Consider the following 27,442-nt stretch of genomic DNA (forward strand, 5'->3'; position numbering starts at 1 on the left):
CCGGCTCCGGCTCCGACTCGGACTCCGAGGAGGAGAAGCTCCCTGAGGTGACTGGCGAGAGCCGCGGGCCTCCTCGTGCCCTTCCCCGGACCGCCTTCCGCCTTCTCTTTTCCCTTTCCTTTCCTTTCCTTCCCCGTCAGCCCACTCCTTACCTGGTCCCTCTGTCATCTCCGCCCAGCACAGGTGGGGATGCGACGAGCTCCCCGGCTGTACCTCAGTTTCCTCTTAAAAGAAAAAGAAGAGGGCGGGGGCGGCATGGGAGCGCGACACTTCTTTCTTTCACAAAGTGCTTCAAGAGGCAGGAGCTGGGGCCAGGGAGCCTGGGAACATCGCTCCCCCCTGCGCTTTCCACCGCTTGAGCTGCCCCTTGGCTTTGTTTCTGCTTTTAAAGAGGATCTTTGGCTCCTGCTGTCTTCCTCTCCCAGGCATGGCAGTCCTCCCCCTGGGTGCTGCGGGGGCAGTGTGGGGTGGGATGCAAAATGGGATCAGTAAAGCGAGGAAGAGGAGATGGTAGCGAGCAGCGATGGGACGGTGATGCTTTCCCTTTCCAGGTGTTTTACCAGACGCTAGAAGTCACTGTAGAGGTGTCAGTTCCCTGAGAAATGTCCGTTCAGAATAGGAGAGTTAATGTAATGACTGTTTTCTTTCAAAGGACTGCGGAGGGTTGTAGGGGGGAGGTTTCTGTTGCTTTCCAGGCATGCAAAGGGCCTGGTGCTGCTAATTTTGGGAAAGCCCCTCGTTTTTTTCTAAAGTTGAGAAATGTGGGGCAAGCTCCCAGTCTGCTCTAGTAGTGCAGGTCCCCCAGCCACCCCTCTCTGCAGATGAAGCCCCTCAAGAACCTCTTGCTGGGGTTCTGCGTGCCCTACTCCCCATACCTTTTCACTTACTCATTTCCCGTCCGTGGCCCCACCACATCCCGGGACTTTCTGATCAACCTCCTCCTGGCCCTAGCCAAGTTAGCCGTCTACCTGACCAGGAAGGAGGCTCTGGCTGGGGAGACTCCTGGTGACTGTGGGCCCATCTTTCTGTCCCTCAGACGGTTTCGTTGGGTGATGTCTACTGGCTCCTTGGACTTGTTCGAGGACCAGTGGGCACTGGCTGGCGTGCTTTACACAGTGTCCCCCCATGGAGTACTCGTTACTAACCTATGACCTGCGCTCCCATCCCTGTTTTCACATTTGTTGTCCCAAGAAATCAGTTGTCATGTCCCCAGTAACCTCCCAAATTAAGGGAGATTTAAAGTTTTCCTGGTGAGTCTAGTCCCACTGAACCATAGCACAGCAAACAGGCCAGTCAGGTCTATGTGGGCAAACCTGTATCTATGGTCTGCCTACATGGATTTAACTGGAGGATGTGGGCCAACTACTTCAAGGAGGTTTTGCTTGGATCATGTGAGGTTTTGTTTTAATTTTTCTTTCTTAAAAAATACAGAAAGGGATGGAAGGAACTCGCAAAGAATGCCTCTTCTGATTTCTATGCAAATGTGCCCGCCCTTTGAAATTGTTTCAAAAGTAGCTGAAGCACTGCACAATAGTACCAGTTTGAATTGGGTACTGTTGTGAAGCACTTCACTGTATATACTAGTATACAACAGGGGATGCTTGGGTCCTCCAGCATTCAGTGGCACTCCACTCATCTTCCCCTTTCCCCTTCCCTGCCCCCCCAACACAGGATGGGGGAGAGGGGTGTAGAGCAGAGCAGACTGTGCACACTCCCAGCCCTCTCTCCTTCCCTGCTGGAGCCAGAAGCAGGTATCCTACCCCCTGCATTCCCTTGGCCAGTGCTGCCCTGCCCTGCTCTCTCCATCCCCAGTGCCAGCAGCAGCAGCCCCCAGACACCCAGAGCAGAGATTCCTCCAGTCCTCCAGGCCACAATCCCCAGGTACCTTTCTGGTTTTGCAGGAAAGAGGGTGGCATGGGGTGCCAGCCCTTTTATCTGGATTCTGGTAAGAGAGGGGCTCTGGAAGACAGCAGATCCCCACAGTCCTCTGTAGCACCCCCTGCTTGGAAGGGGATAGTTTTGAAGCACAGCCAGCTGTGGAGCACTGCAGGGGCTTCTGTGTCCTGCACTGAAGCAGTACTGTTTTGAAACAAAGACCGTTACACTTGGAAATGATTCAAAGATTACTTCTGTCCACACCCATAATTACACAAACCTGGATATGTGCTTAGCTTTAGAACTCTGCAGAGAAAAAAACACTGAGGCCTCATTTTCTCTAGAAAAAATGGTAAGACTTTAAATTAAACTTAAGTTAAAATCCAAATGAAGACCAGGCAGTTTTCACATGAGCTTAACTGATAAAGACTAGCTTTCCCCATTCCTCTTAACCTAAACTGCTGACCAGGGTGAAAACTATAAACTGGCTGGTTTTCACTAGGATTTTACTTTCAGTCAGTTAACTTTTATTAGGAAAAAATACTTGTGCTTTTAGTGAAGACAAAGCCTTAGATAACTTGTGTTAGCTAACTTGAATTAAGAATACTAGTTCTTTCCTAGTGACATTACCTGAAGCCCTGTCTTGCTAGGTGTGTGCATGAATTTTTATAGTCCTGTTCCCATTGAGATGGATTTATGCAATGGGAGAGCCTTCCTCTCATTTGTTAATAAGTGGGTCAGCATATTCATAGTCATATTAGTCTGGCTGTATCTGTACAGTGATTCAAATCTAATTATGTTTTAATGTTTTTTGTGGGTTTTTTTTACCAGGAAGTGATTCACAGAAGTTTAGGGCTGGAAGAGACATGCACCATAAACATTAATAGATTATATTAATGCGGGGAAAAAAACAGATTAGCGGTAGTCTTCATTCAACGTATAGAATTAAAATAAAATCCAAAACAGAAAGCAAACATTGATAAAAATTGAAAAGTTCAAAAAGACTTGAGGCCCATCTACACCTGAACTGTGCTCCGGGTGTTGTGTTCCATGCTAAGAGGCCATTATCAGTTGCCTTCAGAGCAGTGCCTACCCACCAACTTGTTGGTCTGTGTTGCTGTGAAGATCTTTGATCCTTAGAAGGGCTTAACTGCCTTCTGCCATAAAAATAGAAATTTTGCAGTCTGGGTGTTGATAATATTTGCCGTTCCTCCACTCACTTTGAAAAACTCTATTTACCTTCTGCTTTTTGGATAAAGGAAGCCTTTTTTTTGGATGTCGAATAAGTGAAAATAATTGTTTAATTATGTGCTAAATAGCTGTGTGTTTCAGTGTCTTTCAGCAAATGGAGGATTAAAAGATACATGGAGGAGTCTTATGTTGAGGCTTGTACAAGAAGCATACATGTCTTACAATGTGTTTTGAATGATCTTTGTGAGAACAAGAGACAGTCTTGCATTTACCAAGGAGCAGGAGTGGTTACATTTATTGAAGTTTGATAGCAGCTTCCTGTTTGGCTATTCCAGGGGTAGGCAATGTTTTTTGGCCAGAGTGCCGAAAAAACCACAAGGTCTACCTTGGAAGGTGCCAGAGTGCCGGCATGCCAGAAAAACAAAATGAGGGTGGGGGGTTGGGGTACATGGCAGGACACACTGCATATTAGTATAGTTAATAATCATAAATATTGCCTTTGCTGTTGTGTATTCCTTTTTTGTTGAGCATGTTGCAATGAGAGAGAAAAAAGAGACAAATAAGAGAAAGAAAAAGGAGAGCAGAGAGAACCAGACACATGCACACAGAGGACCATGTGCACAAATACAGAGAACCAGAACACACTCAGAACAGACACATGCACACACAACCAGACAGAGGCAGGCAAACACACAGAACCAGATGCACGGACGCATGAAGCCAGGTTCCTGGGCCACTGGATAAAGTCTGACCCAACAATGCCCTGGTCCCACCAGAGCCCCTATGCTTCCCTGGGGAGCCAGCCCCCAGGCTGCAGTGCAGCTGGCCGAGGCCCTGGCCTGGAACCTGCCCATCAGCCCACCCCACGCAGTTAAGCCCGCAAAATGTACAGTGCTCCTGGCAAGGGGCAGCGCCAGCCTCATCCCAGTGTGGGGCTGGGTCGGGGCTGGGCTCGCAGCAGGTGGGAGTCAGGCAGGCTCAGCTGCAAGCCCTGTTGCAAGCAGCTCAGGCTCCGTGGTTGGCAGCAGCTACCAGAGTCTGGGCTGGTTACAGCTGGGAGGCTGCAAACAGCTGCTCTGTGCTCTGGCATCAGCTCCATACTGGCACGCACTCCTCGGAGCGGACGGTGGGGATAGTGCCTGAGGCAGCATAGCCCTCCCGCTGCCCGCTCTGAGGTGCATATGCAGTTGCTGCCAGCATGGAGCTGATGCCAGGGCTGTGGAGCCGGGTGCAGCTGTTTGCAGCCTGCCTGCTGCAGATGCCCCAGCCTGGCTACAAATAGTTGCGCTGGGCTGGCTACAAACAGCTGAAGCCCAGTCAGCTCTGTGCTGGCAGCGGGGAAGAGGCCAGAGTTGCACTGCCTCAGGCCCCTCCCACACTGTCTGCTCCAAGGCGCACGCACACCCGCCGGTATGGAGCTGATGCTGGAGCCCAGAGCAGATGTTTGCAGCCCCCTGGTTGCAACTGACCCAGGCTCTGGGTAGCTGCTGCCAACTACGGAGCCCAGTCTGCTTGCAGCTTCCCAGCCACCTGCTGGGAGCAGCCCGAGCTTCATGGCTGGCAGCAGCTGCCTAGACCCCAGGCTGGGGGTGGTGGGCTGAGCAAAATGGTCTCAGGTGCCATACTTGGCACACATGCTGGGGGTTGCTGACCCCTGGGCTATTCAGTAATGTGTCTACTTCAAGACATAGAATGAATGATGCTTTGTGCTCAAATTTCAAGACTGCTTCTTAAAAAATTTTCCGTAGTGAATGAGAAGAAAAGTCATGTTTTCATATGTGACTTCAAGTTGAGGAATGTGTGTTGAGCATTTCATGTAGCCAGTATTATTTTTAGAAATAATATGTGATTATTAAAATTCTGGGGTATTTTTGGTGAAAATAGAGTTCGGAAACCAATCCCCCATTTATAACATTTATAACCTTGTTTCTTATGAGAAAATTGGTTCCAAGTTACAATGTTTCGACTTAAGACAGTTTTCAGGAACCAATTGTGTCGTAAGTCTGAGGACTGCCTGTATAAGTATAAAGGGCGGTGGGAAGGAGACAAATGGCAATTAGATATAGCTATAGAAAATAGGCCTAGAAGGAACTTTCAGAGGTTATCCAGTCCAGATCACTTCTAGTTATACCATTCCTGACAGATGGGTCTAACCTGTTCTTAAAAACCTGCAAAGATAAAGATTCCATAGTTTGTACTTAACTATCTTTCCAGGTGGAAAGGAAACAGTTGGAAAAAGGTTTATATCCTTTCTGTTTGCAGCCATCATGGAGATGGAAGTGTCTGATAAGGGTATGGAGTTACAGGTTTCCCTTGCTTTATGCAGGTTCTGTATATAGGTTTCCCTCACTTTATGTGGTAGATACATTCCTGAAAAACTGCATAACTTGAATTGGCGTAAAGGGAACCCACTTTACAAAGTAACAATAGGGATACGATCCAAGACCATGACGATGAGGGAGAGAGTGGGGCTGGGGTTGGGGCAGGGGCGGGGCTCCTGCTGCTACGCACACCCTGGAAGGGCATGGGTGCCTTGTGTCCCCGGATCTGTGCAGGGGATGAGGGCAGGCTGCCGCTGCAGGCTGGGGGCAAGGGCCATGCTGGTCTCTTCCTGGTGTGGGGGTTGGGCAGTGCTGCGCTCAGGGTGGGTGGTGGTGGTGCTGAGAGAGGGCCTATGTGGGGGGAGAGGTCTGCAGCCACCCCAAAATTCGGTGTAACCCCCCAACCTCCCTTCCTAGCGCCACTGCTGCCCACCCTGAGAGCAGCACAACCCAACCCACACCTTCAGGAAGAGCCCAGCACAGCACCTGGTCTCAGCCCTCAGGGGCAGCCTGCCCTCATCCTGTGTGCAGATCCTGGGGTGCGCATAGCAGCAGGAGCCCTGTCCCTTGCCCAGCTCCAGCCCCACTCCCTCCCTCACCTCAGTGGTCTTAGAACGTATCCCTATGTGTCACCTTGTAAAGTGGGTTCCCTTTATGCAAATTTGAGTTATGTGCGGTTTTTCAGGAACACATCTACCGCATAAAGTGAGGGAAACCTGTATGGCTTGCATGTTTCCCTTCTCTCCCTCTCTGCCTTTCCTTTCTACTTCCTTTCACAGCATTTTATGAAGTGAACTTCAGCCTGTGAAAGGTTGTGCTACATACATACATACACACACAAATATGTGTGTGTGCACATATGCACACACATATACCTGCACATATGCTGGTTAGTCTATCAGGTGCAAATCTACCCTGCTTTCTGCTGATGAGGGAAGTCAGAAGCTGATGAAATACCAAAGGCCATATATAAAGGCAGTCATGTTCAGCAGATATTTCTGTTCTGTGTTGGAATGAAGCAGGATGCTCTGGCTGTCCATATGTCGTTATTGGAATAAAGGTTTATCATCCGTAATAAATGAGGATATGAGGCATCTGTCACATTTTCAGGTGACATACCTAGATAACTTATAACCAGTAGCTTTAAAGGAACTAGCTAATGGGCTCTCTGAATCATTGTTAATTTTTGAGCAAATATTGGGAAACTAGAGACCATGAGGGACTGGAGGTCTGCCAAGGTAGCGTCAATATTTTAAAAAGTGAAAGAACTGATGCAGAAAACTATAGAACAGATCACCTGATGTTGAGCCCACATAAAAGAATAGAGACTCTGTCAATGGAGAATTAGAGGCTATAAGTTAATGCCTGTCAGCATGGTTTTATGGAAAGAAGCTCATATATGGAAATAACAACGCATAGGGTACTATCTTACTGACAGTTGTTAATGGGAAGATATCAACAATGGGGACTATTTCTAATCCAACCCCGGACAAAAAATGTTGATGTTTTGAGTATCATGTATGTGAGGTCTTCAAGCAGCATTTTCAGATTTCCATGCATTAGTGAATGCAGGAAATAAGATTTGATGGCCCAGGTGGCCCCTTTCATTCCTATGTTTGTATTTATTGTTTATCAAAAATAGTTTACCTCAACATGAGCTCTCAGGGCAATGCTGGAATAAAGAGCTACTGTGATCCTTGAACATATCAAAAAGAGATTAGAAGTAGGAAAGTGATCTTGCCTTCTGATGTAGAGTTTGTAAGACTACTATTAGTAGCGGTGCACTGATAAAGATTTTTTGGGCCAATACCAATGGCCAATTATTAATGAGCCATATCAGCCGATACTGATCCAATTGCTGATATGCTGCCCAGCAGCTTGGAGAGTAGCATCCAGCTGGTAAGTCTGTTAGTGGGAGGAGGGTGGGGGCAGATCGAGGCCCTGCGGTCAGGAGTGGGGCTCGGCAGAGGCAGGCACTGCCCCACTGGGGCAGGGCACGGGATAGGGCCACAAGCAGCTCATCTGAGGGGTGGGGAAGGCAGTTCCTGCCAGTGTGTGCACCCCCGGGGGAGGCACGGAGGGACATGTGTCCCTGGGTCTGTGCATGGAACAAAGGCGTGCTACCGCTGTGGAATGGACCTGGGGCAGTGCCAGTCACTTTCCAGCAGGGGGACCAGGCTGAGGCTGCACTTGGGCTAGGCAGCAGTGCTGGGAGGGGGCTACAATGAATTCTGGGGTGGCTGAAACTCCCACCCTCTTGTAGCCCAGCTCCCAGCGCCTTGCCACCTGTCCTGAGTGCAGCCCTGACCCAGCCCCACCCCGCTGAGAAAAACCCAGGGCCACTCCAGCAGGCAGCTCGCCCTCGTCTCATGCACAGACCTGTGGGGCATATCCCCCCGCCCCCTCCGTACCTCCCCGAGGGGTGTGCACAGTGACAGGAGCTGCCCCCACCCACCCCTTGGTCAAGCTGCTCACAGCTCTGTCCTGCACCCTGTCCTGGCTGGGCAGCACCTGCCCCAGCCTCACTCCCTCCCTCATCACAGGGCCTTGATCTGTACCCCACTCCCATCCCCCTCCCCATGTCCCTCCCCCTGCCCCCTGCCAACAGACTTACCAGCTGGATACTGCTCTCCAAGCTGCCAGGCTGGTCACATGCATGCTGCACGCATGCACGTAGGATTTATCAGGGACATTATCAGCCACATGAGCCAAAAAAAGCCGATTGCTGATAATGTCAATTTTCCTTTTATCGGTGCCGATACCATATGGACTAATGTATCAGTGCACCTCTAACTATGAGAGTACCCTATTCAGTACTGGCTTCACAGAATGTGGCTCCACAGACCATGTACAAGAAGGACGCGGGGATGCTAATGAGCATTTGGAGAAGGTTTACAGAAGTGATTTAAGGTTTGGAAAGCAAGCCTTAAATTTGAGGTCTAAGCGGGTCAACATGCTTAGCTTATTGAAGAGAAGCTTGAGAAGTGGCTTGTTCTCTGTGTGTAGCTTTGTGTACATGGAAAAGCTATTTGAGAATGTTAGCAAGGTTGAATAGTAGTCAATAGAATAACAAAATCCAAAGGCTAGAAGTTGAAATTAAGCCAGGTGTGCTTTAAAATGGCTCCTGGGAGAAATTGTTTAGCTCTTGGTATGCCTGGCAGGTGGGGTGGGGGGACTCATGAATAGCTGTCATGATCCTTTCTGGCTGTTAAATCTATCAATCTGAAGTTCTCATATTCATCATGGTCCATAGGAAGAACAATATTGTCATGTTACTCTCACAGGCTCACAATGCACCTCATCATTGAGCTAGTGACTGTAACTAAATACCTGCGGCATCACCTGGTCATTTGCAGAAATCAAGAAGGAATTAATGCACAATCAGCTAGGTGTAATCTGTGTCTTTCTGTCTTTCTCTGGAGCAGCAGAAACTGGCCATGACTGGAGTAGGGACATGCAGTAGGCCAATACTGTGACATATATGGGAGGATCCAGGTGGTGTTCCCAATCTGGCTCCTGTGTGGTCACAGTAGACACCATCTGGCAGCATGGAGGGGGCCAGGGGCCAGACTGGTCCCAATGCAGCCCTGCAAGGGAAAGGAGCTTAACCCAGCCCTGTGAAGAGGGAAGGGGACTTGGCCCAGCCCCATGGGAGGTGGAGGCGGCAGGTCCAAACTGGGCCCTCAGAGGGAAGGGGCTGTAGTCCAGCCATTGTGGGGGAGGATGTCCTGGCTCCAACCTGGCCCTGCAGAGAGGAAAGGGGATGTGGCTCAGCCCCATGAGAGGGAAAAAGGAGCATGACCAGGTAGAGAAGGGGGCATAGTCTAGCCCTGATTTAGAAGCAGGGGAGGTGTAGCCTGGCCCCGCAGGGGAGTGGTTTGGAGCCTGGCCTGGGCTGGCCCCTACCGGCTGTAGGAGGCTTGGGGTTTGGAAATTTGACAGGGGAGTATGGCTGTATTAATAGTCACCACCACTCCCCTGCTACCAAATTTCCTGCCCCGTGGGGAGCCCCACAGGCCAGATGCAACGGTTCTACAGGCTGCATTTGGTCCCCAGACCAGAGGTTGAGCACCCCTGGCTTAGCCTCCCGAGAACTGAAATGCTTTAGTTCAGGGGTGTCAAATATCAGGTCTACTGGCTAGATCTGGCCCACAGAGCCCCATTATCCAGCCTTCAGTGTTGCCCTTGGGTCCAGAGTTGACTCTCACACCACACGTGGCACAAACCAGATTAGCTCTGTGTGCAGGAGCCAGGACAGGAACCACATGCCGCATCTGCTCCAGCTGTTTTGAGAAGCTTGCCTGCAGTGGGAGCAGCCCAATTTTGCTGTGCAGCTCAAACACTCCAGCCTCCTCCCAGCCCCATGGGAACTCATGGGCTGTGTATTAACCCTTTAGGGGTCCTATGTACCCTACAGGCTGCCAGTTGGACAGCCTTGTGCTAGAAGAAGTTTCTGAAGTTGATTCCTTTTTACTTGATGTCACAGTTTAACTTTGTTTTTATATTTCTTCTTGTCAGGCATGTGTGTGATGCTCACTGTCTTTTGCTTTTCATAGGAAGTGAATATTGAATTTGAAGCACATTCAATATCAGATAATGACTGTAATGGTATAAAGAAATTACTGCAACAGGTATGTTCAAAATTTTGTGACTTTTTTGTTAACTCTGTTGATATCTCCATTGTTATGGCTTGACTTCGTGGACTGGCATTCGCTAAGTAATTATCTTCCATTAATAAATTCCAATTTAAGCCTTCTGCTGAGTCGCCAGGAACCACTGTTAGTATTGATACAGACCGTTACTTTGTCCCAGGAAACTGAGATATAAATAATAGGCACCTGCCTAAATGCAGTGGTTCCCAAATTGTGGTCTGTGAAATATTTCCAGATAAACTAGGGAACTGCACTTTTAACATTATATAGTATATTTTAATCTTTAAGCAATGTTGTTTCCTAATATCTATCCCAATAAGTTATCATTGGATTTTGAGGGTGGAGAGAAGGTTGGCCAACTGCATTTCAAAAAAAAGAAAAAGGAATACTTGTCTGTATTCAATATGACTGCTTCAAACCTCTCTTTAAATTTACCAAAAGAAGAACCACCAACATTCTCAAACATTGGCAGACCAGGGTAAAATTGAAGGAGTAGGAAATATTAAGAACCACAAACAAAGTCACTTGAAGAAATTAGTGTAGTGGGTGCTGAGGGGAATTAGGGAAGATTAGAATTATTAGTCTTAAATCCTATACCTGGGATAGAGGGAAAATAGTAAATATACTGAATGGAACTATAAGTCAAGGCTAGTGAAGAACAGGGTGTAAGAACTTAGGTTGCAATAGAGAGTGTTTCATCTTTCTCTTCAATGCTATCTTAACAATATTTTCACACATGTGCACAATAGGTGCCGGACTGGAATGCGTGGGAGGTAAGAGGAGGATCCCAGGTTTAAAAAACAGTCCATAATAATAATAAATATATAATTGTTCTTTTTAGCTGTTTCTAAAGGCTCCTGTTAACACCGCTGAGCTGGCTGATATATTGATACAACAGAATCCCATTGGGAGTGTTATCAAGGTAAGGTGATTTCCAATCTTGCAGCATACAAAGGAATGGAACCACTGATGTGTTCTCCGTGATAAATATATTGCAAAGAGTTCTAGATCTATTGCAACAAGAAACAGTTGGCGATTCAGGCGCTTCTAACCCCTACCTTTAGAGGGCAAAGTGGAGGTGTGAATGCAGGTCATAATATGATAAAAGTTCAATCTAGTGTTACTTGACATCAACATTGTTCCAGTCTGCAGACCAACCGTGCTCAATGTCTGTGTGTGTAACTGAAGGAAAACCTGTGATGGTAGTATAACACTTACAGTAAAAAATCCTGTATTGAACATTATTTATAATCTCCTTATACAAAATCCAGTTTTTCTTTTCCTTATAGCTTTGTGATTTTTTTCTTATGTGGGGCTGAAACTTTACATGGTTCATGGCTGGTTTCAACCAAGTGGGGAGTCTTGGAGGTTTGGGGGAGTTGTTGGTTTTGGAGGCTTAACTTCAGCTCTGTTTTAGTTATGGACAAGTTTGGAAATAGTATTGGGTATACATGCAGAAGAGGGAATTTTAATTTAAACTACATATTATTATTTTGGTTCCCCAAAATTTAAAATCGGCTCAAATCTAAGCACAACTATAATTTCTAGCTGATCCTCCATTTGGAAGAAAATAATTACAAGCAAGCAAAAAAAATACTTCCTCTCCTGTACCCAAATTTCTTGTTTCTGAGTCCTGCTGGATTATTTCTACCCCTTTCCCACTCCCACCAAGTCTCTTTGGCTCTTTTGTTTTTAAGACCTAGCATTAATGTCCACTGTGTTTTGTTCTCTGGTTTAGAGGTCCCTGGAAGGAAGCTGGAGAAAGCTGGTATAATCCAGCATGTGGCCAACCTGTTGTTATCCCTATTTAAATGGGAGCTATCAAAATGTAATGACCTTCAAATGTCCTTGCTGTAGAAGACACATGACATAGTTCTGATGATAAGTAGTACATTCTCGTTACTCAGAAGTATTTAGTGATACAGGGATTTTATAACATAAGCCAGACTTCATAAATCGTATGTATGTAAATTCCCTGAATCAGGAGTGTTCAACTCATTCAGCCCTGTGACTGGATGAGTGGTGCAGGGCTGGTCCTCAGGCTGGATCTGACCCATGGATCCCTCTCCTTTCCCAGCATACTGGATCCAGCACCTGCTCCATTCAATCTGGAGCCCACGCTGTATGTGTTATCGATCCCAGACAGTCTGGAGTGGGTGCTGAGCTGCACACAGTGCCTTCCAGGCCAGACTGCATCACACTTGGCTCCCACTCTGTGAACCATGCCCTACATGGCACCCACATCAACCAGTTCGGTACCTGCACTGCATGCAGTACTTGCAGGCACTGTGTGCATTGATGGTCCCAGACTGGCTGGAGCAGACACCATGTGCAGTGTAGTCCCAGGGCTGCTGGGATGGCCCCCATATGTAGTGTGTTTCCCAGAGTTTGTGCTGCATATGGTACAGTCTTGCCAGGGCGGGCCCTGCATGTAATGCAGCACCCACTCTGGCTGATCTGGGATCTGAGCTATGTGCCCTTGTCTGCGCTGGACCACATGCAGTGCTTGTTCTGGCCACTCTGGATCCACACTGCACATGCCCACTCGTGCAGTGCAGTTCTGGACCAATCAGGGCGGATACCACATGTGGTCACATCCTTGGTCCTGCCTGCAGAGCTGGTCTGGCATACGCCATGCCCCATGTGGGTCTGATCAGACCCAGGGTGGCGTATTAGGGGTCATATGGTGGGGCTCCATGAACCTTATCATCACAATGTACTTTGACTCTTCTGAATGGGGAATAATGGCTGCATTTCAGAAGTGCAGATCAGCATGAGTTGTTCCTTTTTCTTTTGTTAAATAGCAAACTGAAGTTCAAGATGACAGTGATGATGATGATGGTGATGAAGATGAGGTATTCGGCTTTATAAGCCTCTTAAACTTAACTGAAAGGAAGGTCAGTATTATTGGTAAACTTCTGGTTGGTAATGTATAAGACTGCTTTGTTTGTCCTGTTTTACTGAAAGTACCATTCCATTAGAGACATTAGCGGGCATTTGTACACAGGCTAGCACTGCAGTGCCGGGTGCTTTTAAAAGCACGGTAGCTCGTGCATTTGTATAAATAGCAAAATGCACGTCAGTGTTGAGAAAATGGCAGCAGCATGCTTTTGAACTAAAACACATCAGAGATGTTTTAAAAGCGCACTGCCACCATTTTATCAGCGCTGACATGCATTTTGCTGTTTATACAAATGAATACGACACAGCGCTGGGCACGTCAGCTTGTGTGTGGAGCAGACTCACTTAATCGAGTCTGCTCTGATGCATCGGAGCAGACAAATGCATGTGTATAAAATGCCGAGGCTGACTAGCTGTTGTCACTCCCCCACTCCCCTCCCAACACACACCTGAGAAGGGAGGGAGTCCAGAATCCCAGTCTCTGCACCAAGGACTGTTTCTGCATATTCAAGTACTGCTTTTTGCAGAATACCTAAGCAATCCTTGGAGCAGGGACTAGAATCCAGGCCCCTAGTGGCCTTGCCCTAGTTTACAGAATAATGCTCCCTCTTTGTGGCTCTGTGAACATTGAATTCTTTTTTGCATAGCTTTAGCAGGAAAGGTGTTGTGTCCTGCCCCCTCCCCGTGCGCCTTCCTTCTCTTTGCTTCTGACAGGGTTGGGTGTTTCTGGGCAATGTTCCCGGTAGCTGTGCAGCAGGGTTGTGTGTATGTAATTTTAAGAATAGATTCGACCGGGGTGCTCAACCTCTGGCTTGCAGCCCCATGTCATCCAGCCTGCAGGGCTCCCCATGGGCCTAGAAATTTGGTGACAGGGTGCAGTAGTACTGCACCCTTGCTACCATATCCCATGGGAAACACTGGGACCTGCATGGTGGAACTGGCACCTGACCTCAGCACGTAGGGCTGAGCAGGGATGGGGACAATACCAGGCCCCTGGAATCAATCCTGGTGCAAGGGAGGCAGGAAGGGATGGTGCCAGCCCCCAAGGACTCAATCCTGAAATGATGGAGGCAGAAGGGGGTGGTGCTGGTTCCCCAGAGACCTGATACCAGCATGCACAGGGTGGGAGGGGCAGCACTGGCCTTCAGGACCCAACTCTGGCGCACAGGATTGGAGGAGGCAGCTCTAGGCCTGTAGGATCCAGTCCTGGGATGGAGGGGGCCGTGCCAGACCCCCAGGACTAATTCTGGTGTGCAGGGCAAGGAGAAGTGGTACCAGGCCCCAAGGCACAGTCTGGCCCTCAGACAGGCCCCATGTAGGCCATCTGGCTAGTGGGGCTGAAAAGGTGAGCATCAGCAGGTTAGACATCCATTTCTATAGGATACATGTATAGTGGTTGGGCTAGATGGCCTCTTATGGTCCCTTTCAACCCTATTTTTCTACGGTTCTGTACTTCCACCCCAGAATAGTCTCTTGCTGAGCGACTAGAGCACTCTCCAGAGAGGTCTGTGCTTGAATCCCTACAGGCAGAAGTGGGAATTATACCTGGCTTTCCTATATTCTGTCCTAGAGGGCTAACTGCTTGACCGTCCTCAGCAGCTGTGTTATAAAAGACATAAGGTTGCCCCCGACATTGTTTTATGAAGACAGTACTATAGCTATGTTCAGTAGAATGTTTCAGGCTCCATTTTTTGGAGCCATGCATCTGAAGTTAGGTGTTGCAGTGCTGAGCATTGCAATGCCTCAGGACTCGAGGTTGCACGGGAAGTTGGTAAGGCTTGAATTTCATTCTCTGCTCCTTAGCTAGCACCCAGACAAGTGGGCCACCCATGCTTTCAGGTGCTATGTCTTAGCTTTCGGAGTAGATTCCCTTCTTTGCGGCTGTTGGGCTGAGTGCTAACTTGCAGATGCACTGTCCTTTAATGACCACGGTCTGCCCTCAGCTTCAGGGCTGGCAAATAACTTTCAGAGAAATTCTGCAGTACTTCAGAGACCACTGAAGGAAGATGCCCACAGGCCTGTTGAATACTCTTAATATTCACTTTCAAGTGTTCTTTATGTTACAGAACAATTATTTACATAAGAAAATATACTATTTGATTCCTAGGGTATGCAGTGTGCTGAACAAATTAAAGAGCTGATTCTAAGTCGGTGTGAGAAGAACTGTGAACAGAGTATGGTTGAACAGCTGGATAAGCTCCTAAATGACACCACTAAGCCTGTGGGCTTCCTGCTAAGTGAAAGATTCATTAATGTACCACCACAGATTGCTCTGCCCATGCACCAGCAGCTTCAGTAAGAGTCTTTCTAAAATGATTTGGAATAGTAATTTTTTTTTCCTTGTATGTCTTCAGAAATCTTATTTAAATGGAAATGTGTTGAAGGAAAGGGAATGATACTGCAGATTTAAGTAAGAAATAGATTTAAAAAGGGGGGGAAGGTCTTTGTTGGGGGGGGGTTTAAATGTTTATTTCCACATTTATTAATACTTCTAATAATTATTTTCTTGAAGAAATAAATCATCACTTAAAGTTATGCAGTATACTAGTAGAGCAGCATCAGTGTGTTCATTGCAGTTGATCTTTGTTTTGAAAACTGGACTGGGAGAATATTTATTACAATGATACAATATTTATAACATAATGATATGGCTCTCTGCAGTATTTTTTGTGTAATGTAGATGCACCGATTATCCTGGAATGGCACTTTGGGCTTCAGCAATAAATTTGTAAGGGTATGAACTCTGCCCGAACCATTTGCAGTAAGTGGACTGGAAAAGGTTACCTTATTGTTTAGTCTCCAAGCAGGGTCCAATGGCAAGGGCACAGAATCTTGTTGAATGACGTGGGAGAAAAGTAAGCAAAGCTGTTAAGGAAATAATCTGAATTTGTACGGGACTTTAATATTGAAATCTTAGGTGTGAAGTAGAAGTCTTGAGAGCATCATTTTTCCCCTGGAAAACTGTTTGGCCCACTTTGTACTTTCCTTTTCTCCCACCAAGAATTTCACTGGCAACATATTCAATACAAGGAAGAGGTGAGAACATTCCATGTGGTTCTTTAGCAACAGTCTCTGATGGAAGGAAGAGAGACAGTGTTAACTACCTCCAGAGGGAACTGCCTCCAGTCATCTTTGTCAGGCAGTTTGCCATGACAGGGTTTCTGGGAAGGAACAATATTTTTAAAATAAATAAATAAAACTTAATGACCTGAAGATCATTGAACTGAACTAGTCTCTGGATGCAGAGGAAACCATTACTCTGAATGGTAGTTAATGGGTATGTTTAATTGTGTGCTAAGTCCCAAGTATACAGTGTTGGCTCAGTGAGGGCTCTGTGATATGGAAGTGCCTTGTGAGGAGCTGGAGATCAGTTTTGCTGTTGATTATTTTAAATGTAGTTAACTGTGACAGTACCTTTTAAACAACACTACTGCATAAATGCAGGGTACTGTTGTTTGTGTGACCCGCATGAAAATTGAGCAAAATGTAAATATTCTGCAGCTAATAGTAATTACATTACACAATTTCTTCATGCATCTCATGGAAGTTTAAAATATTAACTATGTAAATATGCATTTTTTTAGGAAAGAATTAGCTGAAACACAGAAAACAAATAAGCCTTGTGGAAAGTGTTACTACTACCTTATGATCAGCAAGACCTTTACAGAGGCAACCAAAAGCAATTCTAAGAGGAGAGGGAACACGCAGCGAAAAGAGGAATTAATGTTTGCAAATGCAGAGGAAGAATTTTTTTATGAGGTAACAGACTCTTAATGCCATTAAATTGAAATATCTGTTTTTTCTTTACAGCAGAAATTGAGGTTCTGATTTAGTGTGTTTCTTAGTAGTGACCGTGCCTCTTTTACTGAGCCACTTTGGAAACCTGACTCATGCAGTATTACTAAAAAGCTACAAAATTATGTTTTTAAAATAAAGCTCCTTTTTATGCAATTTTATTGCAAGATGGACAAGCAAGTTATTTTTGCTAATAAAGGATATGAGCATGCCTTAACACTTAGCTAAGATAAACCTGTTTTGCCTTGAGGTAGCCATTGAGACCTGCACTATTATACAGATTATAAAATGGCACTTGCTCTTTTTGTACTAATTTACTGATGTATTACTTATAGCAAGACCTGATAATTATAAAAGCACTGTTGCCTAGGCTTTATCTACACAATAATTCTACCACTTTCCAAGTTATACAAGTGGTAATTCAGTGGGAGATGGGAGATGTCTAAAAAGGCCTGGTATAGACAAAGATTCAAGTGAAAGATCAGCTGTTACGTTCAGCGTGACTCAGTCACAAATCATCATCCATGCTGTGAGGTCTGAACAGAGTGAAACACCTTTCACAATTGTTGAGATCTTTGAGTGAAATCTCCATTGTCTTTTTTTTTCTTAAGAAAAAGAGCACGAGTACAGAGTTTAACAAGATGGCACAACAATTCAAGGTTTCCCCTTTTCAGGGTAGGAAAACACTTCACAATTCAGAAGAAATTGTACCATTATTGTAGTCTAATATTTGTATTTGCTTAATCAGACGCATAACTGTTTGGAAGAGAAATGATTTGGTGCATGTTCATTGTTAATGTAATATTTTCTTCCCCCAATCACAGAAAGAGCTTTACAAAAACCACCACTAAGGCTTTATTGAAAATTCTCTAATGCTATCAGATTTATGCTCTGAGAATTCCTTTTCCCCAGAAACTTGGCAAATTCAGAGCTGTGAATCTCTTCTGCTCTTGGTGTTATGTTCCTCTCCCTACTCTCCATTTAACCTTTTTGTACCTTTTTAAAAAAAAAAAAAAACTTTTCAGAAAAAATTCTCTGAAGATCCAAGCAAATGGATGTCACTATCCCCTTGGTTATTTATACTCTGTTTGGGACAAGTACACTAATAACAAGCAATGAAATACTGATGTGAAAATTATTTATGTCCAGAGGGAACCAGGAACAATACTGCTGGTCCCAAGCCAAACTGAAAGGAGGGAAGGGTGCAGGAAAATCAAATTAAAAATGTAATTTGAAATGCATGGAATTTTTCAGTGTTCTTTACCTTTTCCAAGTTTTAAAAACATTATTCTGTAGCATTATTACTGTGTTTAGATCCTTATTTTTCCTCTCCAGTAACTGAATAAACCAAGTGAAATGTGGCTGGGGCAAGGGTTCACCCATGCAGATATTGATGATGTACCTCTTGAATGTACACTGTGAAATAGCCATTATTAGAATCACAGCCATTTTTTCTAAGGGGAGACATTGAAATGGGAACATTTATTCTGAGTTCCAGGAAACATTCCTACAGTCTCTTATAAATTTGATGCAAGTTAGGGATTTTTCCTTTCAAGTTTTTTTTTCTGTTTTTGTTGTTGTTTTTTGTAGCAGGAGTTCTAGCACCTAGATTGGAATGTATTCTAGACCCTAGGACCAAAAAACATGTGCCGCCAAGGAGCTTATGTTTTCTAGTTGGAGTCTTCAAGTGTCCTTCATTCTAGAAAGCTGTTTTGTTATTCTAAATTCATTGTTAAGGACTTTATTTTTAATCCAAGTTATCATTTTGAACTTGGTTTTTAAGGTCTGAACCTGGTGACACCAAATTCTTGCTAACCAGTCTTTCTAGTATTTGTTATAAAATGTCATTTGAAACAAATCAAGGATGTTGTGTTATGCAGATTTTATATTTTAACAATGTATATTTGAAAAATTAAATTTTATTTTTGAGTGTATCCTTCTCTGATCACACAGAACATTCATTAGATTGCTATAAAATCATGCTGAGTGCAATAAGCCAGATACTTGGAATAGAGTAAATAGGAAAAAAACCCAGTCTCCACTCATCAGTTCATTGCGCTATGTTTTTGGTCCTTAAAATGTAATGAGAGAGTGGAAGAAAAGCTTTTAGTATGCCAAACCTGAGAAACAATTACAGTTAAAAGGAGACTTAATTCTCCCTTGTTCTTGAAGACTGCCACTATATTAAAGTGTATTAATTTTATGGTTCTTCCAAGGTTGAATTTATAGGATTGAGCGCTATCATCAGTATATAGCAAATATATGGAAAGAATAGAATTCACCTTTGCCAGCAAATGTAGGACCCTAGATTATTTTTTCCCCTTAAGTTTCAGATATTACTTCTCTACTTACTTGATGTGTGGTTTTTTTTTCTTCTTTTAGAGTGCATTTGCTCACTAACATTTTCAAATGCTGCGTCTCTGAGGGTTGTAAAAGGAGACTACCATGTGATTATTTATATATATAGATATCTCTATAGATATAGAGATATCTATATATCTATCACTGTGATTATATCTGTATCTCTATATCTATACTACATATTAATTGAAAAGATAACTATACATAATCAACTTCATAAAAAACAATTTACTTGAAAAATGCCTTTAACATTTTCAGTGGCATCTGTCATCTGAAGATTTCCCAGGACATTTTGAAAATTGTGTCTGAAGTTTTTTATATAGTGCCTATCACCTTAAGGTTCCCAACACCACTGTGAAAAAGGAAATTGCTACACACTTCATTTTGCAGATGGGGATGCTGGGACACTTTAATCTTTGGATCTCCAAAGCTGCATGTACTTTCCCCAAATAATACTTTAGACTGTGAGTGGAGAGATATATGCCATGTCACAGCCTGTGTGCAAGCTCCTTCTGTTACTTGTGTCAAGCTGACACACCTACTTTTCTGGTCCAGCTTCCCCACACAATGCCTTTGAGCTCTATGTAAATTCCCTTTATCCAGGCTTTTAGTCCTTGCTGTGATTTACCTCTTCTGCTGAAGAACTACCATTGTCTGGTAAGTTTTTGCCCGCCATTAAGAAACAGTTATTTGTTTATTATGGCAAAGGAGTAATATTTTTGGCAAAGGCTTTCACTTGATGTATCTATCACTGGATGGAAAGTCCCACTTCTGGCATAATGCCTACTGACAGGCTGACCATAAACTTTGGTTGCAACACCTGGGAATAAGCTGGTTTTATGTAATATTGAACTTTTCCAGGGCCACACACAGTTAGTCACTAGTAGGAGTAATACCTTCTTTTTCCTTGCTTTGATTTGTCCACATATCTTATTGACAATGTGCATTGCACAATGAATAGGAGTTGTTTAGAATTTGTGATGTGAAATCAATGCTCACTGACAGAGAGACTATAGAATTCTCTATTTTTAGTTACATTGATTAATTTCTACTTGTCCTGCATATGTAGAAATATATCTTCTTTTTATTTCACTTCAGATGGTATGAATAGTAATTTTCAAGCTAACTGTAATCATATTTAATGTATTTCTGTTGTTTAGAAAGCTCATCTGAAGTTCAGCTATTCTGTGCAAGAAGAGAGCGACACGTGTTTGGGAGGCAGATGGTCTTTTGATGATGTGCCAATGAAACCTTTGAGGACTGTTATGTTAATTCCAGCTGATAGGATGAACGCAATCATGGATAAACTCAAAGAATATCTCTCAGTCTAAACAGTTTCCTATGAACAATATTTTTAATAGCAAGTGTACAAAATTATAAGATTTTTGAATAGCTTCAGAAAAGTTCTTTGATGTCAACAGTTTTGTATTCCTCACTTACTTTGTATATTTTAATTTGATATTTTAAAACTCCATGTCCTAATGGACTTTGTCACGATGAAGCATGCAATAAAAAAGCCCTACATCTGTAAACTTCTTAAAAGAATTGCTCAATGTTATTAACCAATTCCAGTGAGTGTTTATTACATATTTTCAAACAGCATACAAAACTATAAGTGTTAGGATTTTTTCAGTATAAATTTTTCTCTATCCTATTAAATACTTGTACATTTCAAGTTGAGAAACCGTTACATAGATTAACTTTCAAGCATACATTGCACATACTGTTTGCCTGAATGTAGTTGGATATCAAAGTCATTGAATAATGCATCTTTGTTCAGCCGGAGTTTGTGGATATTTTTCATATTCTTTGTCTTTGCCATTTGTTTTCTGTTCCTCCTTTGTTGTTGAAACGGGTGATAAATGATTTATTACTTCCTGCAGAATATCCTTACTTTCACTAGGAGGCAGATTGCTAAAATAATATTGAGGTGCCAGCTCCACAAATCTGATGAGAAATAGAACAAAATATGTCTTACATAAAATTTGAAATTTCAACTTTTAAAAAATTTTTCAGGGTTGTACCAAAAATGCTTGGAGCCAAGAACACGTTGATAGTTTCAGTTGGTACTTAAATTTCGTTAAAAAGTCCCCAATATGCATGTTTATGCTGTAAGCAGATTTTCAAATTAATATGCTCAGTCTGCACTGGTAACGATTGTGGTTCAGTTCCCAGTGCTAAAATGACATGAAATATTAATTACAGAGGTTTTCTAAATGTGAGCACAAGTATGTTCAACAAAAACCCGAGAGGAGGGTATTCTTCAAAACCACTGGAAAGAGCAGTAAAGAAAGATTTCTTGGTGCAATATGTTTGCAGAGTACAGAGCAGATGTCAGTACAAGGAGAGCTGTTTATAGGGAAGAAATGGCTAGGTAGGCATATATAACATTTAAAAAAAAGTATTTGCTAGAAAATGCCACTTTGGCAGGGGAAAAGCACTTTTTCAGTTGGGCTACTTTAACAGAGAAATGGTGCTTCTTTGGCTTCTTGTTCTTTAGTACTAAAATATATTTTCTATTTTGAGAAATGCATGTTCAGTTATTTAAGCACACTTGTTTAAATGGTTGAATCAAGTACAATTGCAACAGATTCTGAGATGCATTGAATATACAAGCAGGTGCACTATAGCTTAGGAAATACTGGCTAATTTCCTGTGGCGTTTTTATTTTATTTTTTTTTAATCAAACACTTAAAATGTTGGAATCTTATATGGAATACTTCCCTTTAGTATAATTTTAAACTCTAATTTGGTTAGTATTGTTCATGCAAAGATGACAGCATAGATGAATATCCATTCACAAAGTAGCTCTGGAGCTAGTTGGGTTATGAAATATCTTCCCTACATACATGATTTGTTTTCTCTTATGACAGTCTTTCCACTGTTTCACACGATTAAGGGGTAAATTAGTTATGCTTGGGACTCTCTCCCTCACCAGAACCATAAGGTCTTCCTTCAGGTCCCTCCAGAAGGAGAGATCAGGAGCTGGCTTGTTCTCCAGGTAGCTCCTCTCAGCTTTCTCACTGCTTATTCCCCACTGCTAATGAGCTGGTTGTGGAAAAATGTGTTCTTGGTTGGGAGAGACCAGAAACTAGTTTTGGTTGAATGCATAATAAGGATGTGTGGCATGCTACATTGTTTACACCTTAAATTATACTTTTCATTTATACTTTTGTTATAGGAAATAGTCCCCCAACCCTTAACTTACAGATCAGGTGATATCTCGGAGACGACTCTTATACAATTGTTTTCTGATATACAAAATTCATGGAATAACACCCACTCAGGAATCCGCCTGGTGTTGTAATATGCTGAGAAGGGATGAAGCTGAGCTATTTGCCTGTGTGTTAACATTAAGTAGTTTCCCGAGCCATCTACATCACGAGCAATCTAAAATATAAAAGAGCAATCCATTGTTTCACTGTGTATGCAAGCTGTTTAGGCCAGGTTCTGCTTCTTTGCAGTATGTTAAAAGCCAATATTTACATTTGTATGCAACAACTTTCTGAGAGAGAGCCATGACCCCTGTCCCTAATTCATAGTATATAACCATGGAAATTGAATGTGCTTGTTCATGGTGAGGTGGGCAGGGAATTGACATGAAGAAAGGGAATTAGCTATTGGGGAAAATGCCAATCTTTTAATTGAAAGGCCAATACAGAAACTGTTTGGGGCAGAGCTGGGCAGACCAGCCCATGAAACATTGGTTAGTTGTTAAGCTTGGTTGTTATGTCTTTAAAGATCAATAACTAAAAGGTTTTTGCATTCTCAAAAGTTCATCTCTTAAAGAATATAAAGCCCTAAAAAAAATATATGTGGGTAAGTGGAGTAACCTGTTTTGGGAAGTGGAGTGCCTGTTGTGAGTTTGGAGGTGTTGGCCTAGCCCTGATTCTCATCTAGGGTGCCATGAGTTCCTTTTAAGGATATTAGTACTGTTAGGAGTGCAAAAACCTATACATGATTTACAAGATAAATTAAGAGATTTCAAATAAGAATCCATAATGTCAAAAATATTCAGAAAGGCTACAATAGTTCAGAATTCTTTGCAACAGAAGAATTGTTCTGTTATTTTTTTACATGGTCAAAAATGAGTGAAAACTAAGAGCTGGCATTTTCTGAGGGGTGCCTTCAGTCTAAAAAGGTTGAGAACTGCTGACCTAGCTAAACAGGGAGTGCTGGAGTCCTCTCTTGTTAGCAAATGCTATGCTGATGAATAGACCAGGGTAGTCAGAGAGGAAGGATTGCTTTCACAGGAGGTGTGAACCATTCATCTTTCTTGTTTATCTCTATCTTACGCTAAGAATGGCTCATGTAGTTTAGATTAGAAAACTGTACATCTAGAACTGTTCAACAAACTGCTTTTTTAATAAATGATTCGTGAGGACAGAAAGTATAATTAATATTGTCTCAGAAACAAAACAGTACTGTAGCTCCTAATGAGAAGTGCTGAGCAGTGAAGAGTCTCTGAAACCCGCACTCCCTCCTCAAGACATCCGCAAGAGTGTGTGGACAGAGTTTCCTTCTAGTGAGTTGTTGTGGCCAGTGAATACCAGGGAAGGGGACTACACTAGACAGGAGTGTTTATCACAGCCTAATAAATGAATGGCTTTCAAATGTTTCTGGTATGATTGGCTGTTAAAAGAAAAAAACCCATATATTAATCAAGAACAGCTTCCTAACAGAAGTGGACTTGGCTGACACTTTGAAAACAAAGTATGTGGTACAAATAATAAATATTTGAATCAGTGGAAGAAAAGTATACCAGTTTTCTTTTATAGGAATCGGGGGAACACTATTCCCTAAGTTGGTATCAAGTTTTCTAAAAGCCATTTATTTAAGTACTATGCTATCTTGTATTCATATCACTAGGACTAAGATAAAATCAGAATATTTTCCTTACTTGCATAAAGTATCCAGATAAAAGAGCTTTCTTTATGTTTAATATATTTTCTTTTGATCCAAAGTCAGGTTTTGAAATGGGAAGTTCTATGCACTTTATAATGTCTGCTAATTCAGCTCTGATAACTTCTGCCATCCTCAGTGCTGAACAGTTCAGGAAATAATCACGACACCACTTCTCAACATCATAGTCTAAGGGAGAAGAAAAAATTACAACATATTGTAATTATAACAAAAATTCTAGATCTAGCTGATATGAATCCAGACCAGGAACTGAAACTTTTGTTGTAACACTGATCTTCTCCTGTTAATGGATAAAGTGCAAACATCCATTCTTATCCTCCTGGACCTCTGTAGCACTCAGCACTGCTGACTAGGAGATATTGCTGCCCTGTCTGAAGGAGGTGGCAGTGAAATCTACTAAACCAGTTTGAATCCTTCCTGGAGAGATACTCCCGTTGATTAGTACTAGTCCCCAAAGGAATTGGTTTTCTCCTTGGTCATTTTCAACATCTGCATATCATCACTAAATGAACCAGTCAGCTGACATGGACTCAAGTGCCAGCAACAGGTAGGTGCCATTCAACTCTAGCTATCTTATTAGATGTGGTGTCACATTAGATTGCCTAGTGCTTGGATGAGTTCAGCGCATAGATGAAAATTAGCAGGCTGAGGCTAAACCTGCTGCTGGCTGAGTAGAAAGCATTCTTTGAGTTACCACCTGAAACACAGTCCTTCTGCTTAATAGCACACATGCACAATTGGCCAATTCAGTGCATAATTCAAGGGTACTTTTGGATTCCTTGCCAACATTAAGCACTTGTGTAGTAGCATCTATAACACTTTCTGCTACCTCTGGCTGCCTGGGAGATGCCACCCCATCCTAGTGGGTAATGGCCTGACCTCTGTTGTTCGTTACTATGCCAGTGAATGTACCTGGGCATGAACTTCATTATTCAGGAAACTCATACTAGTACAGAATGTTGCATGTCTCTTCTGCAACACAGGCTAGACATCAAAACTTGTCGTTGATTTTGTCTACGCTGGTTTTCCATGGAATTTTGAGTCAAGCCAAAGTTTTGTTTCTTATTTTCATGAAGCTCCATGGCCTGGGGTATAGGATATCAAAAAATATCTATGATGATGACAAAGATTGACTACTTACTTCTCTGGCACCAGGAACTTTAAAATAGGTAAATAGCTCATCTTTGTAGCAGATGCACAACTCCTCTGGGGACTGCTTTGAGATGATGGAATAAACTCTTATGGAAATACAGATTGCTACTGTCCACAGTGGCAATCTATCATCTGAAAATACTGCTGCAAAATTAGCCTCTGAAAATACTGTTGCAAAATTATTATCCTTGTCCATTGTTTTGTCCCTATTGTCTCTCTCTAATTCTTTCACTGTCTTCTCTATTGCATCAAGCAGAAGGTGCTTGTCTTTGCTTTCACAGCCTATTCCTAATTCACTTATGACTGTTCATTCATTATCAAAATGTCAGCTTCTGTTGTGGATCAGCCAGTGATGGCAGAGCTATCAACTACTGGTTACGTTTTCAAACAACACCTTTTTTTGAAAGCTGCCTTCCACAGAGGCCTGTAAGTCTCCACAGTTACATCATCATCTTCCTTCAAATACCTCCTTAAAGCTATCCTAAGCTATGATGCCTCCAAAAAATCTGATAAAAGTTGGGCTACTGGTGCATTCATACAATTGCCTATCAGTAGTATCAATATTGTCACTGCTCCCTTTGCTTCTCCATCCTGTCTGTCTGTGCCATATACCTGAGAACTCTGTGAGATCGTTCACATGGGGGCGGTTTTTGGTGTTTGTACACCATGTAGCACGAAGATGATGTGGCAGTGCAAATATCAGAATTGTGCCTGAAGTTGGGGCAGTTTGTCCTGCATTAAATGCACCCGTACATGTATACCCACACAGCTTACAGGAAATTGTTTTTCTCTATTGTAGGTTAACACTTAACATTTTTTTTCCTGTGTGTTATACTGACTTCGGTAACAGCAATGGGAAATAGCATAAGCCAACTTTAGCAGTAAAATTTGCAGTGTGGTTTGTATAACTTACACTGGCTCGTGGAATTTGCAATGGTTTCTTTGTAGGCCTTGAAGACATTGATAAGAGTAAAGTGGTCCCCTGCAAGGTGCGAGAATTTTCGCCAGCATGTAAGAGCAATTTCTTCAGTTCCAGGTGGGGGGCGTGAAAAGCAATTAGTAGCTTTAAAAAAATCAGACCAACAGGAATTCAAATATTAGATGCATGACATAAAGCAATGTACTGTGATCAATATCACTTTTTTCCCCTCGTTTACACCCTGTACTCTGACATCAAATATTGGATCTCTGTTGCAGTGCTTGCAAATTAAAGTGTAGTAAAGACAATAAGGTTGTTCCTTCATGCCTTCCTACTTGTGGCAACAGAACTCTCAGTTAATGTAAATTGCTGTTCATGCAAGTCCAAAAGAGTGAGCAACCTCTGCTAAGAATTAAGCTAGTGAAGTTTTATAAATGGCATGATACCATCGTCTTAAAGCAGTCACCACCCTCCAGCTAGAACCAAGCATGTTACCTCTGTAGCATAAGAAGAATATCTAATCCATAAAGTAAAATGCCTAAATGTGCTCCTGAATCAGGGTTTGGTGTTATCCAGGGAAGCTTATTTCTCCTATGTTACTGTGCTACTAAGGCCATGGCTACATGAGTAAAACTGCCTCAAGACTGGAAGCGAGGCAAAAGCCTGCATGCAACTGTCTTAGAGCAGCTGTATCCAGCCGCTTGCCCACAAATAAATTGCCCTGGATAGGAATCAGTGTAGAAGTTCCCAGGTTAGAACAGATTCGTCTTGGTTCACAGGCTTATATGCGATCACAGTCTACTCCCCGTCTCAGTTCAGGCCAGCTGGGGTTTTCCCAGGATCTTACAATCATGGTTTCATGGCCTGTATTGGGTATTTTGAGGGGGAAGGGGGCTGTCATTACTCTTTAAGAAAGCATACAAAGTGGGCATGTTCAAACCCTCACATTTAAAAAAATTAATATTACAAGTAATACACAGTTTGAAAAATTATACCAGTAAAAACCACCAAAATTGCTCATATATCCCAGAAACACTCCTGTAAGTGAACATTAACAGAATAGAGGCATCTTCTATTATGCTTTCAATATTTGCTATTAGGCCTTGCCAATACAGCAATGAAAGCAAATTCTATGGTTAATAACCCTTTGGTATGTTTCTAGGTCTTACGTGTTCAAAGTTAGGGGTTAGTTCATTAATATAGGAATATGTTAGTTAATTAGAATAACATGTAATGAGCATCAAAATTTATTTTTCTACAAAGTTCAGTTTTCCTCAAAGTGATAAAATGATCTGACAAAAGTATTCCATGTTCATCAATAGTCTTGAGATTATTTTTTTTCCACAAGAATA

At 43.0% G+C, this 27,442-nt stretch overlaps 3 protein-coding genes across 12 annotated transcripts in view; 1 reads left to right on the forward strand and 2 right to left on the reverse strand.

Moving 5' to 3' along the window:
• Positions 1-578, reverse strand: part of UROS (uroporphyrinogen III synthase) — a 66,069-nt gene extending 65,491 nt beyond the window's left edge. For 5 of the 10 annotated variants that reach the window (XR_324177.3, XR_003094765.1, XR_003094762.1 and 2 more), the window contains exon 1: positions 153-573. The gene's annotated coding sequence lies outside the window, so the exon portion shown is untranslated. Of the gene's footprint in view, positions 1-152 lie in introns of all 10 variants that reach the window. The other 5 variants (XM_006026585.3, XM_006026583.3, XM_006026584.3 and 2 more) reach the window with 5 other exon arrangements.
• BCCIP (BRCA2 and CDKN1A interacting protein) lies at positions 6-20,632 on the forward strand (the record flags this gene model as incomplete). Its single annotated transcript, XM_006026590.2, has 7 exons — positions 6-47; positions 9,944-10,018; positions 10,881-10,961; positions 12,844-12,936; positions 15,048-15,235; positions 16,525-16,699; positions 20,257-20,632. Coding segments are annotated over 7 exons (825 nt in total), but the record flags the coding sequence as incomplete, so codon positions are not given.
• A 173-nt stretch (positions 20,633-20,805) lies between these two features.
• DHX32 (DEAH-box helicase 32 (putative)) overlaps positions 20,806-27,442 on the reverse strand; it is a 36,137-nt gene continuing 29,500 nt past the window's right edge. Inside the window, exons 8-11 of the mRNA XM_006026591.3 lie at positions 26,085-26,234; positions 23,997-24,187; positions 22,305-22,486; positions 20,806-21,043 (exon numbers count right to left, since the gene is read on the reverse strand). Coding sequence (XP_006026653.1) covers positions 20,851-21,043; positions 22,305-22,486; positions 23,997-24,187; positions 26,085-26,234 — 716 coding nt within the window. The 3' untranslated portion in view covers positions 20,806-20,850. The remainder of the gene's footprint in view (positions 21,044-22,304; positions 22,487-23,996; positions 24,188-26,084; positions 26,235-27,442) is intronic.

This window comes from Alligator sinensis, unplaced genomic scaffold (genome assembly GCF_000455745.1).
Source record: "Alligator sinensis unplaced genomic scaffold, ASM45574v1 scaffold193_1, whole genome shotgun sequence".
NCBI classification, from domain to species: Eukaryota; Metazoa; Chordata; order Crocodylia; family Alligatoridae; genus Alligator; species Alligator sinensis.